Source organism: Pinus tabuliformis, chromosome 7 (genome assembly GCF_031772625.1).
Source record: "Pinus tabuliformis cultivar Carrire ecotype Pingquan chromosome 7, CPIR1, whole genome shotgun sequence".
In the NCBI taxonomy this organism is placed as follows: Eukaryota; Viridiplantae; Streptophyta; class Pinopsida; order Pinales; family Pinaceae; genus Pinus; species Pinus tabuliformis.
The window spans coordinates 1,644,663,894-1,644,686,412 of NC_142293.1; the positions used below are offsets into that span (position 1 = coordinate 1,644,663,894).

The following is a 22,519-nucleotide window of genomic DNA, read 5'->3' on the forward strand; positions in this document are numbered from 1 at the left end:
GTTTCGATCTTTGTTCTCTATGTTATTAATGAATCATAGAAGCATAAAATCTGAGATGTTATTAATTTCATTAAAATTAATCTACATATATATTTAAGCTATTAAAATTAATATATATCCATGTTTAGGTTATTAAACACAAAGTGTTCTCTATGTTATTAATGAATCACAGAAGCATAAAATCTGAGATGTTATTAATTTCATTAAAATTAACCTACATATATATTTAAGCTATTAAAATTAATATATATCCATGTTTAGGTTATTAAACACAAAGTAGATGGCTTAGTCTAACTTATAGACAAAATGACCACGACCAAAATAAGGCAGATATTTTTAAAAACTTGAGTTTAAGTTGTTAATCTGTAGAATTCAAGTGCAGCTAGGGTTTTTGAGGGTTCTAATCTATTTATGCATTCAAAATTGTATTTTAAGTAACAAAAAATCACATATTCCAATGGGAAAAACTATTTTGTCTATAAATTAGACTACGCCCATGATAAACAACATACAACACCGATTAAATTTATATTTATAAATATATAAATAAATTTAAAATCTTGAAATTTTGTTATTATTTTTTTGCAATGGAAAAATCAAACTTTATATTAAGAATATAAAAAGTTACATCTAGATGCTTTAAACATATCCTGAAATTTATGGTTTCACATTGCTCTATAAACACAGTAAACACAATTCCTCTATAAAATCAGAAAACACACCATTCTCGAAGAGATTATGTTTAAGCTCCATCATTATCACAATATCAAAATAAAGAAAAAACATAAAAAGCCTCCCCAACATAGGAGAAACAACCCCATATACAAAAGTTTATACATATCAGTGTCTCAAGGTAAGTCCAAATCCTATTACAGACTTTGCTTAGAAAAGAGATCTGTTACCTTCTTTAGAAAAAAGATCTACTACGGTGTTACGGTAAATATAATAAACATTTTTTCAGAGAAAAAAAACAGCATAGCTTTATATTAAGAGTATATAAAAATCTTCAATACATAATTCAAGATGACTGATTTGGCATGGATATGCCCAGACCTCTTCATAATTAGGCCGATAGGCCTTCCTTTGAAAGGGACTTTCGTCGTCCCTTTGTTCCTCATGCTGACACGTGGCATAGGGAATGGCGGCGTCGTGTTAAGTTCGTGCAGTAACTGTTCTGCGGTTCCTTCTCTCCAGAGCCATGTTATCCACTGATTATACAACAGAGGAAACGGAATACTACTCCTCATCGTCCCCCTCGGAGGACAGCGGAGATCCATTTCGCCAGCATTTAAATTCTGATCCATTTCGCCACCAGTTAAATTCTATTCCATCATCCGAGTTAAATTCTATTCCATCATCTGATTCGGATGATGACTCAGGCGATGAGTCTGATTCGCCAGCTCCATCGCCCAAAATACAGAAGATTAAACAACAGCAGCAGATGCAGCGATCTCTGCCCCCATCCTCTTTCAATAATGGAAGTGCTTTCGGGGATGAGGAAACCGCAGACGGTAGGAGAAAACGTCCCAGAGCGCAGGGGAATGGAGTCCCTGAGCCTCCGACGAAGAAGAAAATGACAGGGAATGGAGTCCCCGAGCCTCCGACGAAGAAGAAAATGACAGTGAAGCATCGCGAAGAAATCGCCGTCAAAGGACAGAACAAAGCTCAGAAACAAAAAGTCACAGGAGATGCGAGCACTTCTAAAGAGGAGGAGGAAGCGCGGAAGCAAATTGGTGTAGAAACTGCAGGTGCTTCCAAAGCGAAGAAGGAAGTACAGAAACAAAGTTTCGCAGAAATTGCAAGCGGTTCCAAGGAGGAGAAGAAAAAGAAACAGAAGCAAACTGTAGCAGAAAATGGGAACACTTCCAAAGGAACGAAGAAAGTGCAAAAGCAAAATGTGGTAGAAAGTGTGAGCCCGCCATCTTCGCCACAACATTCTTCTAATGGCACCAGCAAGACGTTTGGACATAGAAGCTTACTTAGAGAGACTTAATCTCTTGCAAAAAGAGTCACATGCATATGGAAGACCTTGGAGCAACCATAGGTAATGACAATTTTTGAAAATGTCTACTGCTATGGTCCATAATTGGAGCGTGATTGCACAAGAGTTTCGAAGTGCTTGTTAGCGATTTCAGATATTAGAAGATGCCTCATCATAAGATATTGGCTGAGCACACACGCAAGTTTTCTCAAAATTTCTTGAAACTTATTGTAGTATATTATTTTTGTTTAAAGGAATATCTTTTAACTTTTTCACTGCTAAATACCTGCTGTCAGATTCTGTTGCTTATTACAATATGGATGATCTGTTTATAGCAATGCCTATTCTGGATAACTATTTTATTATATTTATTACTCGGACTTAACATTGAGGAGGATCCTGTAAAATGATCTTCAGGAAACTGTATCCCTTGGAAGTCCTAAATTCCTAATAAATGGGACCAATGAGGTGTTATTCCTAATTTTCTATACTCAACAGAGTTCGTTGTTGTTGGTGTAAAAGGCTGCAGCAAGTTATGGGCTTATTTAGCTGCTGTTATGTCTGAGTGAGTCCCATTTAGGCTGAATGTTAGATGAAGTTATTTTCATGGTCTACAATAACAGTTAGGTGTGCACATTGCCAAATTCCTACGCACCATTAGACAGTTAGGTTGTGAGTTGGTTATATACCAAATTGTAGCTTTATTTCATAACATATTTTAGAAGCTGTACTGCCAGTGGAAATGCTATACGTTTCTTTGTTAGTGCTCGAGTATTGGTTTTCTTTTTTTGAATTATATGAGCACACAATGCTACAACCCCATGTCAATTGTTTATCTCCAGCATGGTGATTATAGGCGAGATGTAAAAAATTTAAATGCAATTTATCGCTAAATGTCAGCTGGAAACAATAACTTTGGTAGCTAGTAGTCATCTTGTTTTGCCGACTAATAGTTAGGACGTTTTGAGTATACGCCTCTGTTCAAACATTATCATATCTTCCAGCTCTCATGTTGTAGGCTTACTCCTGCCACTTGTGTTATGCCAAGGTTCAATTTGCAGGTTGGGATTTCTCTACTCATTACTCATACTTCAAGGGGTTTTTAACTTTTGACTCCTTAAATTGAATGAATTTATTGCATTTTTCTTGTCTTATCAGTTATAGGCTGACCAGACTTATCTTTTTAACTTTAAAGTTTCTTTACATTTTAAAAAATCAAATCTTTGCCCGTAAGTTACCCCCTCAGAAACTCCAAGAAGGATTGCCATTAGTTAGTGATTAAGTGTAATAGTCGCATATTCATTGTGTGTGCAGCTGTGTGTTTTCATTACCTATGAGGCATCCTTGACTTTAATTCATATATGCTTTAAATTCTGTATGTGTTGACAAAGGGTGTGCCAGTGTGGAAGGGATGCCTTTGCATCTTTAGATTTTTGAGTTCTGAATATAGTAATTAATTCCACTATTACTCCAAGAGTTTGGATGACACATCTGCAATCAATCTTGCTAAGAGACTCATCTATCATTGTCTTCTCATTGTTGCTACAAAAAAGTGGAGATTTCCTTCAGTTTGATTTGTTGTAGTTATCTAGCTTTTCGGTGGACTTTTTGATTTAGGATTTCTGGCGGGCTGTATATTTTTTCCAATTAAAAATGTCATGCATGTTCCTTGTTATAATTAAAACCTATTGAGGGTATACGGAGGATCCATGTTGCATCTATGTTTCGTGGAGAAGTCTGATGTACCGTTATTTAGGCACCAACACGGCAATCTTTTTATCTCTTTGATTGCGAAACAGATAAATGGATATTGTGTATTTGATAAATGAAATAGGTGATGGTGTCTTGACTCTTGATTGTGTGCTCAATTGAACACCCCTGTTTGCGTCTTTGAGCTTGAATTGTTTTGATTTTTCTAGATTAAACCTATTGATTTTAATACCCAATACCAATGTCCTTGTTTATAGAAACTTGCAAAAATGGCAACTTTCAACTAGATGTTATGGAAGTTAATCTCGAAACAAAAATTAGCAAAATATCTGTTTCATAAATTGTATGTAAATATATTTACCTGGATATTCTATTTTGATTATCATGTACAAACTGAAGCTGGAAATAAAACAGTACATCATAAAATTCATCTGGAGTAATAATAGGCAGCTGAGTTCCATGGAACCAACAAACCATAACATACAAGCATTACAAAAGGAGAGAAGTCCATGGACCACTAAGCAACAAACCACAATGTACAAGTGCTACAAAAGGAGAGAAGCAAAACATGAGAACTTGGGGTGCCGGTAGGGCTTTGCCACTGGTGACTCGCCTGAATGTCCATGATAGGCAAAGATAGGGCTTTTACCTTCCTGCCTCGAAGGTGGAAGAATAGGCGAATCCATTTTTATTGTTGAGTGTTGTGTACCTGGGAAGGATAACGTGCATGGTATAGTTTGAGCAATTGATGGTTTTGCATATATTACAGTGGTCCAGCACCTCCAAAAACTCTTCGGATTATGTACATTTAATTGATAACTTTGAGAAAGTGATGGGCTTGCAGATATCAGTGGCCCAGCGCCTATAAAAACTCTTCACAGCTTATTGTTGTACATAGCATGTGGGTGGGTTCTCAATGCTCCTGCCAAATTGACAGTTTAACCGTCCTTACAACTCATCGTCTCTGTTTTTATCATAATCTGACCCTCACGAACGGGTCTCGGAGCTGGAAATCAACACAACATCATTTCTTCCAGGTGAGGTCATCGTCTCTGTTTTTATCATAATCTGACCCTTTCGCTTGGGAGGAGGTTTTACTATTCAGGTCGCTTTGCCAGTATTTTCATTGTCCCAGAGTTTACTTCCTGTCTGAGTTGCGCGTGCTGTTACAGAGTGTCCAGTTATCAGACAGTTTTACTGTCGGGGGTTTTTCCAGGTTCGAGCGGATGACGCTCTGCCCCTTTCCAGGTAATTCATCATCTCGACACCTCTTCTATTAATTCGCTCCATGACCGGGTTTCCTGGTATCTTATTAGGTTTAATTCATGAATTGAAATTCTTCTCGCAGGTTGCGCTCTCCAGATAGCAGAAGGCGTACTCTTCAATACCCAGTTCCAGATAATCGGAACCCTTGCCGTAGGTAAGATTAATGCACCCATTTTTTGCTTTACGGTTCATTATCATTGATACACATGATTATTTTAGGGTTTTCACCTCACGCCGTGCACTTCTCAGGTATGCTTCCACTGGGGTTCGGGAGTCTGGCAGCTTCTCAACACTGATATCCTTGGCTTCACAGGTGCTCTTTACTGACTTACTTGCAGCCTTACGGCGGGTTAAAGAATTATAGGAAGAGGGTTTACATTCTTATGTTATACCGAACTGAATAGTTTGCTTATCGAGAGGTCTCCTGGTACAACTGTCTCTAACTGTTTCTAACTGCGTGGAGGTTTCCCTCTTGAATTATGGAACTCCGTAATCATAAAATAATATTATTCGCTATTTAATTATTATAAAAAAATATCATTAGGCTTATTTACCAGTCTCAAGTAGGTAAAGTAATTCAAATGTATGTTATTCAATATTTAATTATTATAAAAAATATCATTAGGCTTCCAGGAGCCTTATTTATCAGTCTCAAGTAGGTAAAGTAATTCAAATGTCATCCTCGAGTGTTACTCCCGATCCCTATTTACCTAATATCATAGGAAAGTTTGAGAGAATGGGGAGATTGGACTTTGGTAATAGCATCTGGCTTTGTTTGCTTGCTTGCTAGGACATTATGTGCCAACAGGTCTTATAGTTTTCAGATGTTAATTTTTTGGGCATTGAAAATGTACCATATTTTTCTTATAAATCTAAAACAGAAGGTATGTAGTTTTACCTCAGTACAAGGAACGTCTATATCTTATTTCAAGTTAAACAGCAGAAAACAGGACGAAACAGAAAGAAACGAAATTTCATTCATAACTAATACATATAAAATATAGCGACTAATTGCAGATTACCTGTTTAACAACTGCAATTGCAGTGCTTCCACTGCAAAAGCAGTCTATAGTCGGACGAGACCTCAATTCTTTGTCCATTACTTTGTACGCTTTCAGGTAGGTATCTTTCCAGGCAGAAAAAAGACTGGACTCCTTTCTTGAACTGACTTGGCCATCACCACCCAAGTCATTTTGGCCATTTTTTGCCTTCTTTTTGTTATTGTATGTATCGGTAGCATTGATGTTGTTTGCTTTATCCTTGAAGGATTGCCAAAAAGAATGCAGTTTCACTGGTAATGAATCCCTGATCCTACGAGCAACAAGATGACCATAAGGACCATGGCCATCAAAAACCCCACAGAAGATTGAATCATCTGAAACAAAATCCTGTGAATGATAACAAAAGAATAATGAAAATATGAACTTTTTATTTCCAATTAGGACACAGCAAAATTTTGCTAAAAAATTGAATATCATTTGAACTGAAAAAGAACTCTGACCCATGAAAATTTCGAAACATTTCATTTGTGAACTCATGAGAAAAGAAGATTCACAGCATAAATGGCAATGTCCAAGAGTCACATAGTAGCCCTTGTTCCATTCATTACTAAGGGCTAGGATCCTTCTCGCACTGAATAGTGCATGCACATTGTTGCTACAGCATACATGTAGATTGCATATGTTACATTCTACATTCTAAAAAAATACCCTCTTGCATGAGGCACAGAGTGCTGTTTATTTTCTGCTGCTGTTTAGGAAGAGATTAGTGGAGAACAGTAAGAGATCAAAAGATACAAACAATTCTCAGTAAAACCAAAGACACACATATGAAAATTTAGAAAACTGAAGTTCTTATTCTTTGAAGAGCAGCATTGTTGGCTTTTTGTGAAGTGCATGGTGAAATTTTTCTGTCTTCCTTGGAAATCCTTGAATGGTTTCGGTTGCCTTAGCTGATAGTTATTGGTAGGTACTTCAAAGAATTCAACACTACAGGAGTTCCCTATTGTTCTCCGTCATCTTCTAACCAGATATTGCCAAAGTTGCAGTTTGCAGTGTAAATTGAGCATTTACATCTCAAACTACCATGGGGATTAATCTCCTGACTCTCTCTTGATGATTAGAATTATAACATGTGGCCATTCATGCCTTCAACGACACTGGTTGAGACTGATCTATATCGTCCATATGCAGCATGCCCCCATGGAGATCGATGTAACAATCATCAACCTCAACCTACATAGTGTATGCACATTATTTTTTCATGGCGATTGATCCTATGATTAACTCAAATGCCTCTGTCATTGTCTGCAGAAGCTAGCTCTTATGGGGGTTACCTTCTGAACTGTTTAGATTCCACACATCATATCCACAGAGGATTGGATCTCTCACAATGGCGAGGTCTTCAGTGTTTACATATAAACGTCTTCACTTCAATTAACGCCATGACCAAATCAACAAAAACGACTCCCCCAAGTTGTCGGCAATTTATGTCGTATGACAGGACAGAGTGACAAACCTCGCAGCCCACTGGATATATGGACTCTCAGTTCGAAGCAAACCTCAAGAGGACAACAAGTAAAAGGAAAAGGTCATAAAGGTTGCAGGGAAAACGCTAAATATGTAAGCAATTGTGAATCAGGATAGCATAAGTTTATTAATCTTTTATTAAAGGAAGCCTCTCTTTGCACTGCAGCCCCTTGAGGTATGTTTTTGTCAAGCATTCCAATATATATCTATATATATAAACTGCAGATACGTCTTCCCTTTTTTGAGGTTAGAGACATGAATTAAATGCCACACACACATATATCTTAGTCGAAGAGGTTAGTTCAGTTGGCTATGGCCAATGTTTTTAGGCATTTAGCTAATTTTGTGATAGCAGGTGCCGGATTAAAGCCTTTTTGATCAGGTGTACTAGTCTATGTTCATGGGTTTATCAAGAATGCCATCCAAAATGTGACAAAGTATTCCTCAGGTTCTCATTAAGTTTTGCTTGGAAAAATATATAGATAAATACCTCAGGCTACCAAAACAGTGCCAGAACAAGAAAAATATAACTAATCACATAGTCTAGAAATCATTATGTTATTAGACAATAACAGTTAGAATTTATATTCTAAAAAACTGTGGCTAAACCATATAGCGTAGGTTTACAAGAAATATATAGTTTTAGGTAGACATACCCTAGAGTGCACAGATAAGTATAAATTATCCAAAAAATATTGTGGAGGCCTATCCATTTCATTCTACTCTGAATTCTGCATGTCTGCTGCTTAACATTTCATTGAGTATATATCTACAAATCAGTGATTTTGGGATCAAATCCCACAAAGCAATTCTAGCAATTCTATACCCGCTCTTCAAATTCCTTCAAGCTTTTGAAAGCAAAACCAATGAATTATCAATATAATTTTACCATAATAAAAAAACAATTAGAAGGCGTTTAGCTAGCTCAAATTGCTCATCCGTTAGGCTTGAACCAACATCTCTTCTAGAGAAATTCAACAATTCTAATTTAATAATCCTATCGGCCTCTCTTTGTACCTTTTGGGACAATTGCTAGTGATACAAACAAATTCCCATACGGTAAATATGATAAACATATATATAATTAAAAATTATTTTTATTTGTAAAATATCTTCAAACAAAATACACTTCTTGCTCTCATTAAACTTAGTTAATAACATTTAACGAATCTCCCAAGATTGATACAAATTCAATCCCGAAGAACCTGATCCAGCATGATAGTAGTTTTCTTAAAATTTTGTTATTATACTAACTTTAAATTATAAATTTTATTAAAAATTAAAGTCTATTAATTCCAACCGTTTTTATTAATTTTACACTTTAATAATGAAAATAAAAACAAAGATAGCGTAAAAAAGATTCCTCTCATTGCAAATTTAGGCCCCGCCTTCTTGTTTTTTCCTTATTAAAAAAATAAAACACGAAAATGTTTCAAAGGGGAGACGAATTTACGTCGCCGACGTTTGAATAGTCCAATCTCTGTCGACCGGCTGCACCCGTCGAAGGTACCAGCATATCCGGTATCTCTCAGATACATATTCATCAAATATCAGACATTACCTGCATATCCGGTTGCTATCAAATATATATAGGTCGGCTATGCGATTCAAACTCAAGCTTTCCGCGTCCAATTTATTCTGGAAACCCTTTGCAAGGAATTCTTCAAGAAGCATCGCCTGTTTGCTTGACCTTTATTGCATCGTCATTTAGCTTGCTCTTAACAGTTGCATATCTCGATTCCCAAATGGTTCGGCGTCGCAGTTTCGAGCCCCCTCCCGTTCAGTAATAGCTTTGCCTTCGCATAATTCCAGATAAAACTTACGCTGATCCTCTAAGATTTGGGTTACCGAGTTTTCCTTTTGCCGTTCATCGGAGGGTTTGGGTATCTGTCGCTGAAAATAATGATTATTGTGACTGTCCTGGCGAAACTGATCACCGTTGGTTTCGATTTGCAGAATCTGCGTGTATTTGGGCCTGGGTTGAATCCGTTCTGCGGCATGGCCGATTATTCCAAATAAATATTTCTTCTATAGGGTTTTACGGAGTCGATCATGTAAATTCAAGCCGTTTGTCCTTGGTTTTTCTTTTTGGGAAAAGTTCCTGTGATTTTCAAGGGTTTGGTTATTGGTAGTTAATTGTGTGAAATCTTTACCCTAATCATGGTGGGAGCAGGTCCCTAGTTTTCAAGTCAGTTGTGGTTTTCAGAATTTCTTAGTTGAACAACTGGGTTTTAAGGGCAAATTATCATTCGTTTTATAAGCGGTTACTGGCTCTGCTTTTCTCTGTTTCTTTTTCTTTTGGGCTAGTCTGGGGGGTTAAATATGCCTCTGGAATCCGAGACGGTATCCCGGCGCCATTTAATGCGGAGGCGTTCGATGCCCAGGTCTCATGAAATAGATGACAGGGGTTGGACTTCTCTTCATATCGAAGCTCGTAGAGGCGATTTAAAGCAGGTTAGTTTTCATTGTCTTTTGTACTTTTTAAATTAAATTATTTTTGAACATAGCAAAACATGCGTGTACACAACACAAAAGCCCTCGGAAGAAAGAACGTCTATGAAAATCATTCTCTTGTAAAACGTATATGCTACTTTTGCATTTCCAATTCTTTCACATTTTATACCATGGGAACCTAATGGACCAGGAAATTTTATAAGAGATGTCCATCTAAAAACAAAGTGATAAAACCAACCAATATTAAAGTTATTATCTTAAATTTTATGAAACTGTGATTAAATTTGACTTTTTGTTTTCTTTCCAAGAAAAATGGGGTTCTACAGACCGGGCAGGTATTAGGGACCTGACCAGATTTTTTTTTTTGGATTTAAGGTTTGAATTCACATTCACCACTTTATTAATTTTAGGATATTTTTGAATTTACTTTCACCTCTTTTATTTTGATTTCAGGAATCTTTTTACGGAGTGCATTTTTTTAACTTCGTGATCGTGAAGACATAAGAAGCTTGTTACATACCTTAGTGCGACGTTGCTATTTATAATATTTTCTTTACCTAAATGTCTGGTGAAGGATGAATAGCTGTTCTCAAATTGCGATATGGATGCACCCAAAATATGATACATTTCCCCCCTGTATCCAGTCATATACAAGATGGAATAGATATGTGAATTTGCATTTCGGGCAACTTGCCCTTACATATTTGGGAACACACAGGCAAGTAGATAATGTCTAAAAGCACCTTTGCACCTGTTCAAGAAAAGGGCATTATTTATATCCTTATAGTACTACACAGTATTTTTGTCACTGTGAATTTATTGCGCCTAGAGGCGTAAATACAACCCAGTACAGTGGAGATGGTGGCGTGTTAGATGAAGCATTAGATCAAAACATAATAATAATAATAATAATAATAAAACATGATATTGTCTCGATTAAAAAGCAATAAAATGTTAAAAACATCATTAAGAATTAATATTGGGTCGGTCATGATTTAGGTTAAAGCTCCTAAATGTTCATATCATGGGCTGTTTTCCCATCGAATTTTTCTCCTTCTGTATTATTGCATAAAAGCATGTCCCTATTTTGGAGAGTTGCCTTTTGGTATTGCTATAAACAAGATACATTTGTGTGGTGAGACCAAGGCTGTTGCATAGTGACTCCGTGACCATTAGGTTAAAACGAGAGGTTATAATTGTTATCTTTTGGTATTGCATAATTGCTGTTAACAAGATACACTTGTACGGTAAAGCCCAAGGCCGGAACATATTGACTTACATGGCCATTAGGTAAAAACGAGAGCTTATGAGAAGATATTGAATTTTTTGGGTACATATGATTAAGCAACGAACAGTCACCAAGACATTGAGTCATCATTTTAGAGTCAGACCAATATTGTACATGACAGAAAAGTGAATTTGGGATCGGAAATCATATCGTGCTTATGAAACACTGCTTGTTAGGTTGCTACAATAACAGATGATTGCAGTATAGGCTCTACTCATTTTTATTGTTGATCATCATGTGTAAAATTTGATCACCATTCTCATTCCTCGTAGGCGTTATTTGCTATTCATATTCTTTTTATATGCCTCTTTAGCATATTACATCTGGATATTGCATTGTCACAATTTGTTACACCTTCTAGGTAATATGATTTTTATGAATATGGCAAATGAAATATCTACGTGGCCTTATTTTTTCTACTTTTGCTTTTCATCTGATTATTGCGCAAGTAATGAAATTTCATATGTTTATCCTAATTTCAAATGTGTTCACCTTGTCTGTCAGTACTGATCACTGTTTTTGGTTGATAGAATCATATTACCTATGCAAAAGAAGAGTCTTTTCTAATTGGATATAAATTGCGAAATTAATGAAATCGTCTAAATTAAGTGTACTGATCACTGTTTTTGGTTGATAGAATCATATTACCTATGCATGCAAAAGAAAAGTCTTTTCCAATTGGATATAAATTGCGAAATTAATGAAATCGTCTATGTTATTTCTAAATTAAGTGTGTTCCCATTGTCTTCTAAGGTCTGGTACTTACCACTGTTCTTGGTTGATATCACCATTCTTTTGCATATGCAAAAAAATCGGAAAAAAGTGCTTTCTTGCTTGACAAAATGGGTCTGCAACAAAGAAAATTGACAGTCTTTCTTCTGTTATTTATATGGTGTAGGTGAGACGGCTTCTCAATATGGGTGCAGATGTGAATGTACCTGCATTTGGCCCAAAATCTCCTGGGGCCACTCCACTACATCTTGCTGCTGCTGGTGGGCATTTGAAGGTGATGGATGAATTGCTTGAACGTGGAGCTGACATTGATGCACGGACTAAGGGTGGCTGTGGATGTAAGTTTGATTATTCTACCGTGAGTGTATTTTTCATTTTGGATTTGTTTCACACCTTGTGTTGGGAAAATAAGAAGAAAAACGAATCTCTTGTGATTTTGCCCAGAGAAAAAGCTGGATTCTAAAGCGTTTGTAGTCAATTGCATGCAACCATATTGTGCATGTTTAATGTTACTTGTATGGATATGTGCCTTCTGCTTCGTTAAAGTATTGAAGGTGGAAATGACGTTATAAACTTTTTTCTTAAAAATATATGTAGGTTTTATTGTTTAAACATAATTTTATGTTAATTTTCAGGGACTCCACTCCACAATGCAGCAAAGGAGCGGAATAGGAAAGCAATGGAATTTTTGATTGACAATGGGGCCTTTCTTCCTCCAGATATAAACGACAGGAGATTCAATCCTGACCTGCATTATTGTCCAGGACTTGAATGGGCTTATGAGATCAGAATGCAAAAAGAAGCAAGCTCCTCTGCTAGTGATGGGACTTGCAGTGAGGAAAACATTTAAGGAATCCACAGATATGTGGTTTTTACCCAGAAGTTATGGAAGAAAATGATACTAACTGTGAAATCATGAGATCTGAAAAAAACCACATATCTAGTTTTAGGTCATTAAGGTAGTCTAGTCTTATAGACTTCCTCTGATTTCCGATGCAGGCAGAACCTGAGCTTTATTGATATCAATCTTAGATTAGAACAATATACATTTAGAGGTCTACTTGCTTTTCATAAACGTTTAAAGGGAGTAGATCATACTATGGTACATTTACTCTCTTAGAAAAGCTCACTGTAATTGTTTTGTGAAATTTGTTATTGCATTATTTTTCTGTAACTTTGTATTGAATGCATTTGTTTTTGTTTTATATATCAATTAGATATTTACATCAGAAATCATTTTTCCTTTTTGAATTGCGAGGGACGTGAAAGACATTTATGCCTTTATAAATAATATGTAATTTGTGTTTATATATTACTAGGTTGAATTCCAAGTTTCTTAAAATTTTGAGATTATAACTTGTATAACCTGATGGATTCGACATTTTCTTATTGTCAATTTCTTCGTAAACAATATGTAATTCGTATCATGTATAATTACTTTAGACAATACGTAATTTGTACCCATTGTCAATGTTCGAGTACAGGTTAAACCTTATTTTTTTCTGAAATTTGGGCCTTTCTGGCCATGTTCTGATTACTAGGTTGAAGGTAATTTTTCTGATGTTCTGATTATTAGGTTGAACGTAATTTTCTCGAATTTTCTGTGATTATAACCTGTATGATATCATGGATTTGATTAAAAACTGACGGTAATTGAAGTGACTATTTTTTTAGTTTCTTTTTTTATGCCTTCGTATTTTATTTTTCAATTTAGGGGTAAAATTAGTATCGAATGTGATTTTCTTTTACTATTTTGAATCTCGTTCCTTGATTTAACTATTGATGACTTTTGAACCATTTTGAAAGGATCCTTTTGGGTGTTGTTTGTTGATATTAATATTCCAAAGTAGTTTTTTTTTAAATAACTATATATATGTTTTTTTAAATAACTATATATATATATATGTTTTTTAAATAACTATATATATGGTTTTGCTTTATTATGACATAGGAGTAAAATTATTTGGAAGATTGAAATTATTTTGTCGAAATCTTTCAAAAGTTTTATAGATAATTTTTTGAATCATTATCTAAATTGCTGAGTGAAGTTATTTATTTAGTGATTGTGTGCATAATGCGTGTTTGGATAGAGCTATTATAAATTTAAAGTTTCCTAGATAGATAGGAAAGACATGAAGTGTGTGTTTGGGCTCACTGTGGGCTTTTCCAACCTTTTCATCCTAATGCTGTGTTTTTGGTCAAACATTAATACAAAATCAAGGTGGCCTATAAGAGAACAATGAACTGGTTATTATAAATTTAAAGTTTCCTAGATAGATAGGAAAGTCATAAAGTGTGTGTTTGGGCTCACTGTGGGCTTTTCCAACCTTTTCAGCATAATGCTGTGTTTTTGGTCAAACATTAATACAAAATCAAGGTGGCCTATAAGAGAACAATTAACTGATTTGTATTTAAGCACAAGCCATGGAAACAAGTCCTTTTGTATATGGACTATCAACTGACTTGGGAAAGTGTAGAATTAAATTCTTGAAATCCGTTAAACTAGTTTAGCAAAGATGGTAAGCTTATTTTTGTCAAGTAAAAGGTATAGAAACCAGTCCTTTGTGTTTTAGTCTATAAGTGGTATTGAATCAATTTCTTTTAAGCATAAATCATAGAAATGGGTTGGGTTTTATATTTTGAGAATAGGGTTTTGGTAAGATGTGTTTTACATTTTAAGAATTTGTATTTTCCTACGGGTGGGAAAGGCAAGGTCTTATGCACACTTGAAAAGAAATAGTGAATTCATTATTAGATAGGTGGAGGTCTTAATTCATTTTGAGATTGAATATAAATTTTGAAATGTCCATGAAACCGATAATTTGAGTTTAAATTTAAATTTGGAAAATGTTTGTTGTGCAAGACCAGGTTTCATTTGATCTTGTATGAGCCATTTCTATCCAGTTTTTTTGGTTTTTTGTTTGTTTGTTTGTTTTGTTTTGTTTTTTTCTTTAATTTTTTTAAATAAATACTTATTTATATGAGTTTAATTTAATTATAATTTAATTTTGTTTGTTGTAAATTTATAGTAATGGGTATTTTTATATCAGATAAAGTTCTAGCAAGGAGCTAGAGAAATGGAAGTTAAAATAAATAAGCAATACATATAAAAATAGAATAAATCTTGAAAGTGATTTCCTTGCAACAGGGGGCACTGGATCTCTTTTATGTGGACTTTGCGGAGAAGTTGTTAATCCTTTCTTTGCTTGTTAAGTCCTCTCTCTCTTCTTCTTTGGAGACCATCTTGTCATTGAATGGAAAATATTGTCTTTAATTGTTGAGTCATGCTTTTTGACTATGGTGCCCTGAATTTATATTGGAAAGATAAGTGTGTAGAGATGCCATTGCTTGCTAGGTTGATCCGAGAGTGCTTTAAAGGAGGCTATGACAAGATTTTGTTGCATATATACTTGGATTCTAGCCATGTAAAACTTTACACATTGCAATTTAAGATTGGTCACTGTTTGAGGTGAGGGGTGTGAGCTTTAGAGAAGCCTTGTGAAGTTGAATCTATATCTCAAAGATTGCTTTAGAGGAGGGGATAGGTGGCTCCTTTTTTGATGTGCATTGACGAAGAAGAGTTGTTTGAGGAGTCTTCAAGAAACCAAATGGTAGTGTTGTTAACTTTTGCCTCTGAGGCAATGGTAGTGTTGTTAACTTCTTCCTTTGAGGCAAGTGGCTGGGTAATTTCACTAGATAACATTTCTACTTTGCAACCTTTGCAATTGTGTTTGTTCACTATACCTATTATTAATAGAGTTTAACACTTAGTTGCTAATAATTTACAACCTTCAATGTTTATTTGATCCTTGACTTGAATGGTTACTTGACTTAATAGAGCACCTTCATTAGCCTTTTTGCCAGCTTTTTATCAATCCCTTAGGACATGATATCCATCTAATCTTTTGAACAATTTTTTTTGTAGTCCCTATTCTCTTTAATATCAAACTTTAATCTTCTTTCACAAAGTCAACAATTAAAGTGTTGAATTGCCCATTTTGAGTCCCCCATGATAATGGCTTCCTTGATGCCATTCCTAAAGAGTAGTTGTAGTCCATTCCATAGAGCTTAAGGCCTTTGCTGAATTGGTGGTGTTTTTTCCTAGGCCCTAGGTGAAGGTTAAGAAGGTGTTTCTTGTGGAGTTTTTAATCAAGCCTCTTGCTCTTGATGGACCAGGGTTTCCTTTGGAAGCTCGATCAAAGAAAAGAATAGAACTTCCTTTGTCTCTTTCCCATTTCTCCAATTCATCTAGACTTAATCCTAGTTCCCAAGTAAGAAAGCTCTTTGGTCTATATCTTCTTGTGCTGGCATTGCTCCCAGGGTTGAACCCTCAAAGCCATAAAAGCTCCCTTGTGTTGAGGTTCTCCTCCCAATTACTTGGTAATCCGATTGAAGACAAGGCTTCAAACAAGAGAGTTTTTGTTTTTGTAGCACATAGAGAAGTTGAAAGCAATCTATTGTTAAAATTGGCTTTATTTCTCGCTATAACCATATTCTCAAACAAATGTATTTTGGATTGCTCTTTTAAGGGTCTATTTCCTTAGATTTAAATGATAGTCTAAATACTAGGTTTGGAACATTGAGGTCCAATCTTTGGGAATGTTAGTGAAGATCTACAACTCTTCAAGCGTCGACTCCCAAGCTTTTTTGTGTAGTTACATTCCTTGAATATATGGGAAATGTTCTCTTTTGAGTTCTGACATAGAGTGCATCTTGAGGGGCCCTTTATATTTCTCTTTCTAAGGTTTTTAGATGTTAGGATTTTTCCTTGCACTAATAACCAACAAAAAAACATTGACCTTGGGTATTCCATCTTTGTGCCATATTGTGTTCTAGATTGTCCCCACATGAGCATTTCCAAATTTTATTTTTGATAAATCATAAAATCTTTTGACAAAGTTTTGTGCTCTTCAATCCATCTTCTTTTGTCTTCTAATTTCTTACCTATAGGGGCATGACCTTTCAACGCGCTTAGGAAGGAAGAGTAGGTAGTTTATAACTCTCTTGGAATTGAGTTTAGTCTAGTTTTGCCAAAGATTTTCTTCCCACTTAGATATATCCCAAAGAAAAAAAATTACAACCTTTCATCCACTTTTCCAAAGATTTGATGTCTTGCTTTCAAGTATTTTGACTCTTTTAATATCCTCCCATAAGTTGATTTTCTTTCCATTGCTAGGTGTCCAACTATTTTCTTTCAACCTTTCATCAACTTTTCCGAAGATTTGATATTGTCTTGTTTCTAAAAGTGATTTGACACTTTTGATATCCTACCAGAGGTTGATTTTCTTTCCATTGCTAGGTGTCCAGCTTAAATGTTTCATTAGTAAACTTATGCTTTTTTTACATAATCTCCAAATGCAAGTTTTAGACTCCTTCCAGTTTAGAAGCTTTGGCCTTTCCAAATTTGCATTTTGCAAGTATTTTCTTCTCAAAGCTTGTGCCTACAAGGAGTTGCCTTTTGTTAGTAGTTTACACACTAATTTTGCTCCTAATGTATGATTTAGAAGTATTGAGTCCTTGATATTAAGACCTATTTTTTCTATGTCCAATTTAATTATTTCCCAGTTCACCAAATGATATATATATATATATATATATTTTATGGTATTGCTTCCTTGCCATATAATTTTTTTGATGTTATAAAAAATACTCTTTGGTGCTAGAAGAGTTGAAGCCAGATATATTTGAATGGTGGATAGGTTGGATTTTACTAGAGTTACTCTTCTTGGTATATTGAGCCATTTTGCGCTCCAAGAATTAATTTTCTGCGTGATTTTGCAATGATGCTTACTTAGTCTTTAGGTTTTTGCCCTTTATGGGAAATGGGTAGACCCAAGTAATTGAAAGTATGCCAATATGTTTGTCATTTGAAACGAAGAATATTTACGATTTCTTGCATTTTATTGTTTGGGGTGTTCCATCCATAGATCTTGCTTTTATCAATATTGATTTGTTCGCTTGATCCTTGAGTGATATTTTGCAAAATTTGTTTAAATCTCCTTGCTATGATTGATGATGCTTTTCCAATCAAAATTGTCGTCTCCGAATTGTTTGTGGCTCAATGTTTTTACTCTGACAATTTGCAGACCTATCAAATATCCATTTAAATGAGTAGATTCCAATCTTTTGCTTAATGAATTTGCCATTATGATGTAGAGAAGAGGGGACAAGTGGCAACCTTGTCTCAGTGCCCTTGAGGCTTGAAAGAACTAAGCATTCCATTGACTAGAGGAGTTATCCATGGTGATCTTATGGAAGTTTTTAACCTTTCAACAAAGAAGGGAATGAAACCAATTTTTTCTAAGTCACTGAGAAGAAAATCATGATTGACTTTGTCAAATGCTGAAGCGCTTTATTGCCATACATTGAATATTAGATGTATTGCTGGTATGAATTGCTTCTTAATTAAATTTATGTTTTCTATAATATGCCTTTTGGCTATAAATCCACTTTGGTTCTCCGATACCAGTTTATTTCAGAGTTCTTCTTCTTTTTCTTTATTTATTTATTTTTTTTTATTTTCAGTCTGATAGCTATAACTTTAGAGGGTATTTTATAGGAGGTATTGCATAAGCTTATTGGTGCAAACCTGGCAAAAGAGGAGGGCTAGCTTTGGAGATCAAGGTTCGATGCAATCCCCGGGTGATTTTGACGGAAGCTTAGATGCCCTTGGAAAGTGGTTACTCAAGCCACAAGTTAAGCATGCAATGTTGGCATTATGACTAATGTGTTGTCCTTGATGTGTTGCATTTTGATGGCAACTTGCTTGAGGAAGATATCAATAGGATGTGTCTACATGTGACAAAGAGCCACAAGTTAAGCATGCAATGTTGGCATTATGACTAATGTGTTGTCTTTGATGTGTTGCATTTTGATGGCAACCTGCTTGATGAAGATGTCAATAGGATGTGTCTACATGTGACAAAGAGTTTGGTCAAAGACATAGCAGTTTAGAGATAGAGGAATGATAAAGATGAAGTTTGAAGAGATCTACACGGGATTTGTGAAGCGAAGTCGTGTACATACTAAGGTTTGGTGAAGCAAAGTCATGTATATGGAGGTTTTATGAAGCAAAGCTGTGTACATACTCAGGTTTGGTGAAGCAAAGTCCAGTATATGCGAGTTCTGTGACTAAAAGCTGCGTACACACACGGGATAAAGCGGAAAAGGCACGTACATATTTCACATCATGGTATTCCAAATATCAAGGGTCTTTACCATGGTATTGACCTATGGTATTGAACCCAACAATGGATATTTCATCCTGTCAAAGAATACCATTGACGCTAGTGTAGTTTTGACCTGTGGTATTGTATAAGGGCTAAGCTATATGAGGAGATGAAGATCAAAGTACTAAGTGTGTGCAAGTGATGAATATTTCATGAATAGTTAGATTTGAAGCAAGTGTGCATATAATGAGCTATTATTGATTTGTTTGATCTGAAATTAAGTATGCACTTGAGAATTTGATTATCGATCAAATCCAATAGATCTGAAATAAAAGTATTGATTATGGGTTGATTTGTTCTGTGATGATAATGTTTTGATGTGTGATTATTCTATGTACATCGAGATTTGGGTACATCTGAAGTTATGTTATGCATCGAAGGTTTTGTGTTAATAATTGTAGATATGTATGTGGGTTTGATAACCTGAAAGGTGTGTACACACGCATGTTTAATACTGGTAAGTCACGTATCTATTCAGATTTGTACGCGGGTTTGATTCCTTAAAATTGCATATACACACGGAAATTTTTGAGGAAAGCGCGTATATAAGGTAGGGTTTTTCCGAAGAAGATGTCTGATCAATTTAATCAGTCTTGTTGTGTTTTTGTTGTCTGTCACTGAAGTCTTAATGATCTGGGCTTAATAGTGATGTTTGAAGATGAATTGATTAAGGATTGATATGTTGAAGAATGATGATGATGCTTGCTGTTTGTGATTGAAGATCAATGATGTTTTTGTGTGCAACTCGGAGTTTATTTCAAAATGACAGTGATTTAGTTTCAGGGATCAATACTTTAAGATATGTACGCGGGTATACTTCAATGAAGTAGCATATACACGCGGGTTTGGTAAAGTAAAATCGCGTATATATTCTGACATTTTATTGATCAAGGTTTTCAATTGGTTTAGTAAGTTGATGCAGTGTTTGGGTTCAGTGTTGGTATTTTGGTTAAAGTGATCTAATAGTTCTCGTTGTTTATAAGTTGATTGATTTAGGTTTTAGTTGATTTAGTGATTGGTTGATTCAGTTGGTTTAATGATTAGTTGTTTCAGTTGGTTCCATAATTGAGTGATTTGTTGTAGTGATCAGTTTTAGTATTGATATTTGGCTTTGGGCTTAAATGACGATAGTGGGTCCAATTTGAAAATTTGATGAAAAGTGGCCTACAAGTTGTGATGTTTTGTAGCGGGTGGATCCAATATGAAAATTTATGAAATGTGGTCAATGGAGGTGTTGAGGGTTGGAGCCTTTAGTCAAGAAGTTGAAGCTTCCCTTCAGTGGTAGCTGGTAAATCATATCAAGAGGTTGGAGCTTCCTTCCGGTGGGTGCCGATAAACAAGATCAAGGGGTTGGAGCTCCCTTACAATGGGTGTTGGAGAATGAGAGAAGGTTGTAGCCTTCTGCAGGTGGGTACCTGCGTACTGGTATAAATCTGCGCCAGTACAAGATTGTAAGAAGTTCATTATAATAAAAGATGAAGAGAGAGACGACAACAACAATGGTTTTTTGTCCACATTGGGCTTTCACCTAAAAATCTTGGTGTTCATTTGTGTTGATGTGTTGCTTATGTATGATGGTTATTCTGTTCTTATTTCACATAGTCACTGTTGAATTAATGCCTATTGAAACACTGAGACAATGGTTTAAGTTAAACAGAGGACGAATTAACTGAAAAATAAGTTAATTGGATATACGTTAGTTGCCTACATAACAGTCGCGTACATACGCAGGTTTCCTTCAATAAAGTCGCGTACATAAATATGAGTAAGAAAAGAAATGTTTTAGTGAGTTTTAAACATTGCTAGTTGTTTGTGTTGCTTACGTGTGATGGTTATTTTGTGTATTCCGAGATCTGGATACGTCTGAAGTTTTGTTATGCAACGAAGGTTTTGTGCCAATAATTGTAGATATATACGCGAGTTTGATAACCTGAAAGGCGCGTACACACGTAGGTTTAATACTGGTAACTCATGTATGTATTTAGATTTGTACGTGGATTTGATTCCTGAAAAGTGCGTATACACGCATAAATGTTTTGAGGAAAGCGTGTATATAAGCTAGGGTTTTGCTAAAGAAGATGTCTGATCAGTTTAATCAGTGTTGCTGTGTTTTTGTTGTTTGTCAATGAATTCGTACTTAATGATCTGGGCTTAATAATGATGTTTGAAGATGAATTGATTAAGGATTTATATGTTGAAGAATGATGATGATGCTAGCTGTTTGTGATTGAAGATCAGTGATGGTTTTGTGATTATTTCAAAATGATTCAGTGGTTCAGTGTGTGACTCAGAGTTTATTTCAGAATGACAGTGATTCAGTTTCAGGATTCAATACTTTAAAATCTGTACGCGGGTATACTTCAAGGGAGTCACGTATACATGCGGGTTTGGTAAAGTAGTATATATATTTTGACATTTTATTGATCAGGGTTTTCAGTTGGTTCAGTAAGTTTATGCAGTGTTTAGGTTCAATATTGGTATTCTAGTTACAATGATCTAACTGCTCTCGTTGTGTATAAGTTGATTGATTTGGGTTTTAGTTGATTCAGGTGGTTCAGTGATTGGTTGTTTCAGTTGGTTCAATGATTGAGTGATTTGTTGTAGTGATCAGTTTCAGTATTGATGTTTAGTTTTGGGCTTTAAATGATAAAAGTGGCCTATAAGTTGTGATGTTTTGTAGCAAGTGGATCCAGTATGAAAATTTATGAAACATGGTCCATGAAGGTGTTGAGGGTTGGAGCCTTCAGTGAGGAAGTCAAAGCTTCATTTCAGTGGTCGCTGATAAATCATATCAGGGGGTTAGAGTGCCCTTCCAGTGGGTACCGGTGAACAAGATCAGGGGGTTGGAGATTCCTTATAGTGGGCGCTGGAGAACGAGATAAGTTTGTAGCCTTCTACATGTGGGTGCCTATGTACTGGTATAAGTCTGCACTAGTACAATATTGTAAGAAGTTTTTTTTATTATAATTAAAGATGAAGACAAAGACAACAACAATGGTGGTTTTTTTCCACATTGAGTTTCCACCTAAAAATTATGGTGTTCATGTGTGTTGATGTGTTGCTTATGTGTGATGGTTATTCTGTTTTTACTGCACATGGTTACTGTTTAATTAATTCCTATTTAATTAATGATACACTAGTTTAAATTAAACAGATGATGAATTACCTGAAAAATAAGTTAACTGGATATACGTTAGTTGTCCGCATAATAGTCGCGTACATACACATGTTTTTTTTTCCAGTAAAGCCGCATATAGAAATATGAGTAAGAAAATAAAATTTTTAGTGAGTTTTAAATATTGATTCACCCGTTCCCCCTCGGTATTTTTCC

General features: G+C 35.3%; 1 protein-coding gene and 1 long non-coding RNA gene across 2 annotated transcripts; both read left to right on the forward strand.

The window, feature by feature from the left end:
* Nucleotides 1-4,738: 4,738 nt before the first annotated feature.
* Nucleotides 4,739-5,379, forward strand: LOC149254691 (uncharacterized). Its single transcript, XR_016266307.1, has 3 exons — nucleotides 4,739-4,939; nucleotides 5,040-5,111; nucleotides 5,207-5,379. It is a non-coding gene; the product is annotated as an uncharacterized LOC149254691 (long non-coding RNA).
* Nucleotides 5,380-9,087: 3,708 nt separating this feature from the next.
* LOC149254692 (phytochrome-interacting ankyrin-repeat protein 1-like) lies at nucleotides 9,088-13,133 on the forward strand. Its single transcript, XM_089460211.1, has 3 exons — nucleotides 9,088-9,939; nucleotides 12,126-12,297; nucleotides 12,595-13,133. Exons 1-3 carry the CDS (start codon nucleotides 9,808-9,810, stop codon nucleotides 12,807-12,809), a joined length of 519 nt encoding a protein of 172 aa, XP_089316337.1. The 5' UTR covers nucleotides 9,088-9,807; the 3' UTR covers nucleotides 12,810-13,133.
* Nucleotides 13,134-22,519: the final 9,386 nt, after the last annotated feature.

Excerpts from the sequence above, each read along its gene's own strand:
- LOC149254692 (XM_089460211.1), top strand. The coding sequence starts at position 9,808 with ATGCCTCTGGAATCCGAGACGGTATCCCGGCGCCATTTAATGCGGAGG. Across the intron at positions 9,940-12,125 it reads GTAGAGGCGATTTAAAGCAG|GTGAGACGGCTTCTCAATAT; the intron begins GTTAGTTTTCAT and ends TATATGGTGTAG. Across the intron at positions 12,298-12,594 it reads GACTAAGGGTGGCTGTGGAT|GGACTCCACTCCACAATGCA; the intron begins GTAAGTTTGATT and ends GTTAATTTTCAG.